Here is a 9,389-nt window from a genome sequence, read left to right as displayed (position 1 = left end):
GGACAAATATCATAGCCATCATGCAGCTTGATCAGGGGAAGACATATACCAACTTACAGTAACATCCAGGGAAATGTCTCACTCTAACAAACAGGAGCTCTCAGGTGGTGATATACTGACCAAATCATTCCTCAACTAGTTACATGGGAATAAGGAAATACAGATGATAAAGTTGCTTAAAAACAGAGCAAAATGAGGGATTCGAAATGTTACTAGGCAAAGCCCTGCTTCATGAGTGATGAACGAGCTCAAAGCTGGTGGGACGAAACTCAAAGGCCTTAATATAACCATCAAACATCAAACCCAAACTCAAAAAGAAACCAACCATGTACAAGAGAAAAACAGAAGTATCAACGAGGATAAGAAAACAGAGCATTATATGCAAATAAACAGGTTCAACCAAACAAACAACAAACAATGCTCGGAAATCAACAAAGAATGAAGTAGAACATTCAGAAACGGAAGTCATTCAAGCTCAAGGTTGCCTTACTTGATGATCTGAGACCCCACTTTCCTTTGCTCTTCAAGAAAATGAAAATCTTCCCCTGATCCCGCTTGCTTTGTTCTCTCTATCCTTGCTTTAGCCAAAGGAAAATTTCAGCTAAATATCTCCCAACCCATGTTCCTGTCTTCTGCAACAAGCCATTACTCGCTCCACTGTGCACCATTCCGCCAATCCGTCATCTTCACCCACCACCATGGCCAACCATGCTCCTTGCCACCCGTCCATGCAGTTGGTCCTCGGCATAAGGAGGTCCCCCCCCCTCTACTCCAAAGAAATGGATAAACTCCACTCTCCCGGGTGGTTATGAAGTGCCATCTATTTCAAATTATAACAATAGAAATAATAAAATAATAATAACAAACCATTACACTTGGTTTGAAGAGAGGGGTCTACACCAGTGAAACACATATAAGTAACGTATTATTTGGCAAGGAAGTTTTCAAAATATCGCTGTAAAACATTTATATTTTTAGTGATTTTTCATTGACTTAAAATTTGATTTCATATAAAGAAAGTCTATAAAAACATGATTTATCAAATGATAAAATGAAGTTAAATAATTAATGAATAGAAAATTCTTAAGATTTCAAATGTTCGATATCAAGTTTATAGAGAAAATGCAAATTAATTCACAACTTTACAAGTTACTCCAAGAATAAATTGAATATCACGACCAATTTAACTCTAAAATTTACATGTAGATTTTAATGTTCAATCAAAATACATGTGGTTGTTTGCCTTTTCCATGGTTCCTCCCCATGTTCAAATCTTCTAAGGCGCAAGAAAAGTGTCTAGTTAGGCTTTAAGGTAAGGAGAAAAGCGTTGTTTGATACCCAAGGCTTTACATCCATGAAGGAAAATCATAACTACACCCAACTCTTCGCTATCTAGAAAGTTATTCTAACCAATATGAGTTAGGTGTATTTAATAAAAACTTTTAGGGAAGTGAATAAAATTAACCCTAATTTAAAAATACATAAATTTGTAATTAATTTTTAATTATATTTGATTTTTTTTTTCATAGTAAATCAAACATCAAAAAAATAGTTTCCTTAACATTTTTTTTCTTTTTTTTTTTTAATAATTTTTGGGAATCAAACATCAACTTAAAAAAATTGATAATTAATAAAAAAATAATACTTAATTTAGATAATTAAACCTAATTTATTGGAATAGTTTAAGAAGAGGTACTTGACCTACTCATAATTTTGAAGTCTAAATTGGAGAAAAAAAAATAAAAAGAAGCAAAAAACAATGCCTACAATGGGGCTCATTTTCTTAGTATTTAAAAAAAAATCATTTTCCTTATTATCATTTTCTTACTTAAAATTTTTCTAGAACTAAACATTACTTTAGAGAAAGTGAGAAGTAATAAAAGCAATACTTAAATTTATATTAAAAAAAAGCTAATTTATTAAAATAGTTTAATAAAAGATAGGAAAAAAAGAAAGAAAAAGGTAGAAGAAGACAGATGGAAAAAAAAGCGCCCACCGTGGGGCTCGAACCCACGACCACAAGGTTAAGAGCCTTGCGCTCTACCGACTGAGCTAGACGGGCTGTGGCATCAAAGCTAAACTTTAAAATATAAATATCATAATTTTGCTTCCCAATATAATTAAAACCTCAATATTGAAGTAAATTACAGAGTTGACCACTTGAGCCGTCCTAGGGTTGGGTCTTCTCACTTCTGGCGAGAGAGAAGGTGAAGAGAGGGTTGTTTGGCGCCAACCGATCGAGGTACCTTTCTTTTCTCCTTCAATTCCATCGTTCTACTTCGTATTAGATTCTGATGTTTCCATGGTTAAACCATTGAATCTAGGTTTTTCACGTTAAAGATCTTGTAATCACACTTCATACTCTGTCCTCAGATCCAAAAACATGCAATTGAAATATTTTCACTTCATTTCTTTAGGATTGAACTTTAATCTACTTTTTCTTTTGATCGACGGTTTGTTTTATTCATTTGAACTCTAAATATATGAATTAGGATCATTAATTGGTTGAATTTCAGCTGTCACATTGGATCATTTTCTCCTTACAGTGCTTAAAATAACTTGGCGAAACAACTCCAGGATGGGATGGCTGTGGATGATCACGGAACTTTTGGTCATTGCTGTGACCTTTGCGGCTTTAGGATTAGGGTTTGCTATAATCTTCGAGTCGTTCAGGAGAAGACACAACAATGCGTATTTTTCATACCTGAACTCTAAATTTTCTCATATTTGATTTTTTTTTTTCTCTTTTAATGTTGCTGTTGTTTTTGTTAACATTTCAATCTTTTGGCAGTCATGTTGAATCTGGTAATGCAATATTCGAAGATCCAAATTCTTTGAAGCAGGTAATTGTATTTTCTTCTGCATATGCATTTTAGGAATGGAACATTGGCTTTGGTTTCTCAAAGATTAAAAGAAAAAGAGAAATTATTTTTTAAATGTTGTTCTTTTGGTCTTGAAATGCAACTTCGTTAAACTAACAATTGGATAGTCTTAGTTGAGTGGAGCATTTTTTAAGATATATTATTGAAAATTTTAAAAATTTATACCAGAATATAATCTCAACATGATCTACACATCTCTTTGAATAAATAAATAAATGATTTCTTTTACTTTTTCTATTATTTTAGAACAATAGAAAAATAAAAAAAAGTTCTGGATGAGAAAATGATTAAAATGATCTAAAAAGAACTAATTTTTAAGCATTTCAACATACCAATAGAATTGTTTCAATTCAAGTTTATTTACATTACTATGTAAATCTAGTGGTTATTATCTAGCTAGGATGTGGAAGTGGTTGTGGAAATACTTATTCTGCTGGAAGCATTTTTCCCATTTGTCACAGGTTCCTTGTCCTAATATTTCTGATCCTGCTGAAAAGTATATATCTTTGATAATTCCTGCATTCAATGAAGAGCTTAGACTTCCCGGAGCGCTTGATGAAACCATGAAGTAAGCAGAAGCATATCTATCATCATATATTCTAATTAATTAGTATTATAGTTTATGATTGGTAATTATTTGATAGGATTTTGACATCATTGTCTGTATATCTTACAATGATTTGGTTTTGACATCAACTTATTCATACACTGTTTAGTCATTTGAGAAAAGGAATTAGAGAGCATAGATCACTCAACAAAATTGTTCCCTAAGCAATTCATCATTGGTTTGTGACTGATATGCAGAAGAAAAATTACTTAATCATCATTATTCTGAAAGCAATTTAGTGAGTGAATGGATGGAGCAATTTTTTGTGTTCAGAAGCAAATTTGTGGATGTGTGGTTTGGATGGGTATTTGATGCAAAAGGGAATATAGACAACTAGTTTTTCTTGCATTAGTGCATTAATCAATACTAACCTTCATTTATATCTTGAGTCAAATGATGATGAATCTGTTGAACTGACTTAACCCCTGCAAAAGCTATCATCCTTTAAAGCACTATTCAATTCTATCAGAAAAAGGTGTTACAAATGCATACACAAACACAATACACATGTATCTGTGTGTTTATTGGTGTTCGTAATACATAAATAGGTAGTAAGGTGCAGGATTACTTAATTACTTTCTATAAACAATCACTGGACAGACGCATGGACCAAATCAATAGTTCTAATCTTAGCTACTTTCTTCTATATCATAGTCCACACTTTGTAAATCTGTAAACTGTTACTTTAAAGAAAATCCCAGCAACCAACTACTTCAACCCCCTAAAACTATAGAAACATTTACATCAAATGTATTAATATGTAAGAGAAATTGCAATTTTTAAAAAAATGCTTTGATCAATCTGTTCAGATTCCTGTAATCCAACTCAGATTCTAATGTTTCTTTTAACTGTACCAGTGATTCTATGGAGTTGAATTATTGTTCATATTGGATCAAGAATTGTAGAATTATTTGGGTTGAAGTTTTAACTCCCATGGGAAAAACTTAAGCATGAAAATTTTCATTTCTATGAGTTTGGACCTTTGGAGAGAATTGAAATTTCATGAGTGAAGCAAAAAGAACCGCTGCATTGCACCAGAGTTGTGAAAATTAAAATCTATTGAACTCTCATTCTTAGAATAAGATCTGATACATTTTTATTTTATTTTTTTTGCTCTAGGATATAATTATTCCTTGTATTTAATTTTCCATGTGCTCTCTGTTAGCATGCTATCCTGCCTTTTATCTGTGTTGCATGTGGCATTACAACAAGAGCAGGTAATTGAGTTGGGAACCTGATCTTTGTTGTTTCTCAGGAAAAAGGCAATTCTCTTAGGAATTTACATGCATTACAAATGCTTTGTCATTGCCAGTCTATATTATACATAGCACATCCGCGAACAAGTTTCATTTAAATAAAAATTGCACAAGTGGTTGGACAGAACTCTTTTCCCTTGGAAAATATCTATAATTAGCAGGAAGGCAGGGATCATATAAAGGTGGCAAAATAAAATAGAAGTTTGAAAGGGTCCTTTTAATATGATTTTTTCAACTTCTTCGCAATCCAGTGTTCTAAGGAACACATCTTCATCTGATATTGACTCATATGGTTCTAGTTGGGGACATGCCTGAGTTCATGATAGATCGCCTATCTCAATAGTGGACAATATGTAAAGAAATTTTACCAAGATGGCTTGAATTGGTTTGAATCAGGAAAATAATACTGCTAAACTCATCCACATCTGATTGGCTATGGTTATTTTACACTGGCTTCAACAATGCTTTTAAAAAGTATGGTTGTTATAGATTTGTGCTCAATCATTTTTTAGAGTTGTTTCAACAATGTCGTTTAAAGGGTTCAGTTCAAAATTGAGATTTTCAATCCTTCATTGTAGGACTTCTTTACAAACATGTTGTGATAATGCACTTTACTAAGATATGGAACTGTGCATGTGCACACACATATCTATTGGCACTCAAAAATATATGCCATCTCTATTCATATTCTGTAGCACAACACTTGTCTTAGGAAATGAAGGTGCATTTGCAGAATGATATATGCAGAATGGTAATTAATCAATTTATTAGTGGATAATGTGCAGAGTTCCATAAATTGTAGAAGCACTCTAATATTTGAACCTTTACTTGTAGTTATCTTCAACAACGTGCAGCCAAGGATAAGTCATTTTCTTATGAGGTATAATTTTGTTCCTTTTATTTGCTGTATCATTTAAATTGCTTTTTGGGGCTTTGAGGAATTGCCATACTGTAATTGTAAGGAAAAAATTCTTCTAATGATCCATAAAATGAAAATTAGATTATGGTATTGCTGACTCATTACCTTAAAAAAAATACTTAGATGAAGTGTATTGCATTTATGAAGCAGACAAATTATTGTTTTTACCATTGCAGGAAGTTCTCCCAAATTGACAGGGAATAAGGTCCTCACTTCATGGTTAAGGTCTTAACCATCCATGTAGATCCATTATGGGAAAGCTCTCTTAGTGATAGTATCTTGAGATAAGTTTGTGTGTTATTAGTCTATATGTCCATTAAGTTTATGCACTAGCTTGTTAACTAATTGAAGTTTACACGGTGTCTATCTGAGTTATCATGAAATATTTGTGACATTTGTGATAATTATTTTGAAAACTTCAAAGTAATATGTATAACAGTTCTTATAATAATTAAAAAAAAGAAAAAAAGAACCATGTAAATGTTTCCTGAAATATTTGTATAAAAAGCCTGGAAGCTTGTTGGTGTGGCTCAAGTGGTGAGGGGTTGGTGTGGGGATGTGGGAGGTTACAGGTTTGAGACCCAATTGGGACAACAAATATTGCATGTCAAAAAAGAGGAAAAAAAAACCCTGCAAAATAACCATCTATGGGAGCCCAACAACAAATTCTTTCAAAACATTCTGTCAGCTCTTGTGTCAGGTCAGGTTGTGTGTTTTCTTCTCAACCAGGAAATAATTATAGAAAATTTGGTTTTGCCTTTTTTTTTTTTTGGTTTGTTTTTGCTTGGCTAAAATTTGGTTTTGCTATTGTTTTGTCCTCCTTCTGTTTTATAGGTATTTCCTTTTAATACATAGAATTAACCTGGATTCACCCTTTCCTTGCCCTAACTCCTTGCCATATGAGCTAGGACTCAAGTCTGATGCATTGTCTTGTTGCCTAGATTGTTGATATGATTTATATCTTTTACAGGATGTCCTGATTACTATTTCCAAATAGCAACATGGGCTTTATCCTAGCATTCTCTACTTCTCTCACATATACTGGGGCATGTGTTCTTGTACAGGTGGTGATTGTCGATGATGGAAGTGCTGATGGGACAAACAGAGTAGCTTTTGACTTTGTAAAAAAATACACAATAGACAATGTTAGGGTTATACTTCTTGGAAGAAATTATGGTAAAGGAGAAGCTATAAGACAAGTGAGTCTGTTAGCCTATTTATTCTTCAGTCAGCTACAAATATTTTCCTATTCTATGATGGGTCTATTTTTCTCTATTATGTGTGACGACAATTTATTGAAGCGCTTTACCTCTGTGAAAGCATTGGAAAACAGGGGATGCTTCATTCACGTGGTGAACTACTTCTGATGCTGGATGCTGATGGGGCAACCAAGGTTACTGACCTAGAAAAACTTGAAAATCAGGTTATTTCTGGCTGTATGCCATCCATTGCGAATATACCTTTTTTAATGACAATTGGAATGGTTAGAGTTGATCACAGACCACCTGACTTTTTTCCTGTCAGATTCACGTAGTTGCCATGAAAGAAATTCAGTTTGGAGATTCAGCAACTGGCGATTCAAGTTTAAGAATTTCTGATATTCCACTTGCTGCATTTGGTTCTCGTGCTCATCTTGAGGAGAAAGCTCTGGCTACAGTTGAGTCTTGCTGATGACGTTTGCTTCTTTATATATTTTCGATTTTTTATATTGTTAAATTTTTCTTAGTAGAGTTACTTCATTTTTCAGAGGAAGTGGTACCGCAATTTTTTAATGAAGGGTTTCCATGTTGTGGTTCTCTTAACTGCTGGTCCTGGAATTCGGGATACACAGGTAGACTTTCCACTTCACAAATAATTTGTTTTCCCTTAGATATGAGTAGAGATCCCTATCGTTTCTTGGATTCTTAATTAAAGCCTTTAGACTGGGGTTAATATAGATATTCTAAAATTTTTACTTGATATGGACATTTTCATGCATCACAGTGTGGTTTTAAGATGTTTACTAGGGCGGCTGCCCGAAAGCTTTTCACAAACATCCGCTTGAAAAGGTAACTACATAACTTTGGATGCTATTGATGATCCGCTTACAATATTCCCTTCAATTTCTAATGATTCTTTTTTGTTTTAATAGGAATTGTGAAGTATTTTGTGTACTCTTGTTTATTCATCGAATATATCCTTTGGAGCTAATTTATTCTGTTTTGTACCTTTAATCTAGCATCCAGTGTCTTTCAAACTTAGTTTTTGGTGTAGCGATTTCTCTCCAGTGAAACTGAGGAATCAATACCTCTGGGTAGAATGCTAGTTAATCTATTGAATTTGTAAGGAGCCCGGGCTGATATTGAAGTTTAGGATTGCATTTCAACTCATCATGTGTTAAGTTCACAGACAAGTATGGTTTCCAACTGTATGACAACTAAATAGAAAAAGAAGGTCATATAATACAAGAAAAGTGACCTAGAATACATTTAAGGATTTGATCTACAGGACAAAAAAACATCAAGATTGGAAAATTGAAATGCTTTCAGATGCATGGAAATTAGCATGTTCTATTATGACAATGATTTATTTTAAATTCTCAGAAAAAGAACAATTTGAGGACATTCATGTAGTGTATGTACCAAGTAAATTAAAGCCACTTTCACCTGCAATCCAAGTGATCAAATGAAAATTAGAAAAGTTTATGCCAAGATGCTATGAGCAAATTGTATATAGATAAGATGCATCTATGAAAACTGTTGCCTTTGGTCCAAGCTATTGAAATTGGCATCAAACAATTTATGTCAAGATGCGGCTGACAATTCCTGGAGAAGGTTTCTTCCTCTTCCCCCATCACACCAATCTTGAATTGGATGTTAATGTGGGGGGACCACTTTCAATGGGTGTATACATGGACTCATGTACTCACCAGATACAGAAGATGACTCTTGGCCAGGGTTAGCTACAGCTGACTGGATATTTAACTTCGCAGACCTTAGGCCTAAAACCAGTAGAGATATAAATGGGACACATGACTTATCAGTTAAGTGGGCATGTTTTATATCAATTTTTTATCTTTATTTGGGGAATTATGCTCTGCAATGATCTTTTCCATCTGTCTTGTTCTATGTTTCATATATATATATTTAATTTGGGGTACTTACATAGCCACATGGACTTGGTGCAGGTGGTGCTTTGATGTTGAGTTAGTCTATCTATGCAAATGGTTTGGTATTCCAATGATTGAGATATCTGTAAATTGGTCTGAGATTCCTGGTTCTAAGGTGAATCCATTAAGCATTCCCAACATGCTTTGGGAGCTTGCACTCATGTCTGCTGGATATAGGACTGGTATGTGGAAAATTTCTACCTGAGTATTTATACTTTGAAGTTGATCCAAGAGGAGTAGTGTCATCTTTTTTGCCGCCTCCAGTTTGATGCAATTTCACAGACAGAAGTGACACCTGATTAGGCAAACCTTAGGGGACACAAATCTTCTTTCACTTTTGCACGAACAAAGATTACTAATTTCGTGAATTTTTATGCAAGCCATGATCTGACCTGGTAGTTCAGTTTGTAAAATTATACAAAGGAAACTACTATTTTTATTTTGTCTTTGTTCCTTACAATTGCTGATTAAACTATAGAGTCAGGGATGTCCACGCAAGAAAAAGTTAAAATAATGCTGGGAAATTGTTTGATCAGGTGTGAGAGATGTAATGAGTATAAATTTGCTTAGTTTCTTA

The 9,389-nt window shown here is 33.7% G+C and overlaps 1 protein-coding gene and 1 non-coding gene across 2 annotated transcripts; one reads left to right on the top strand and one right to left on the bottom strand.

Moving 5' to 3' along the window:
• Window positions 1-1,989: 1,989 nt before the first annotated feature.
• On the bottom strand, window positions 1,990-2,062 carry TRNAK-CUU. The gene has a single exon. It is a non-coding gene; the product is annotated as a tRNA-Lys (tRNA).
• A 92-nt stretch (window positions 2,063-2,154) lies between these two features.
• LOC117928119 (dolichyl-phosphate beta-glucosyltransferase) lies at window positions 2,155-9,389 on the top strand. Its single transcript, XM_034847976.1, has 11 exons — window positions 2,155-2,242; window positions 2,547-2,691; window positions 2,792-2,843; window positions 3,344-3,450; window positions 5,580-5,625; window positions 6,729-6,863; window positions 6,998-7,087; window positions 7,189-7,320; window positions 7,412-7,495; window positions 7,648-7,712; window positions 8,831-9,389. The coding sequence occupies exons 2-11, from the start codon at window positions 2,579-2,581 to the stop codon at window positions 9,015-9,017; spliced, it is 1,011 nt and encodes a 336-aa protein (XP_034703867.1). The 5' UTR covers window positions 2,155-2,242; window positions 2,547-2,578; the 3' UTR covers window positions 9,018-9,389.

This window comes from Vitis riparia, chromosome 13, assembly GCF_004353265.1.
Source record: "Vitis riparia cultivar Riparia Gloire de Montpellier isolate 1030 chromosome 13, EGFV_Vit.rip_1.0, whole genome shotgun sequence".
In the NCBI taxonomy this organism is placed as follows: Eukaryota; Viridiplantae; Streptophyta; class Magnoliopsida; order Vitales; family Vitaceae; genus Vitis; species Vitis riparia.
The sequence above is the reverse complement of the archived record's forward strand: the minus strand, read 5'-3'. Positions and strand labels throughout refer to the sequence as shown.

What these genes read in the sequence shown, in the direction of transcription:
- LOC117928119 (XM_034847976.1), top strand. Translation starts at nt 2,579, where the DNA reads ATGGGATGGCTGTGGATGATCACGGAACTTTTGGTCATTGCTGTGACC. An exon ending in AAGGAGAAGCTATAAGACAA is followed by an intron (nt 6,864 to 6,997) that starts GTGAGTCTGTTA and finishes ATTGGAAAACAG; the next exon opens with GGGATGCTTCATTCACGTGG. An exon ending in TAGAAAAACTTGAAAATCAG is followed by an intron (nt 7,088 to 7,188) that starts GTTATTTCTGGC and finishes TTTTCCTGTCAG; the next exon opens with ATTCACGTAGTTGCCATGAA.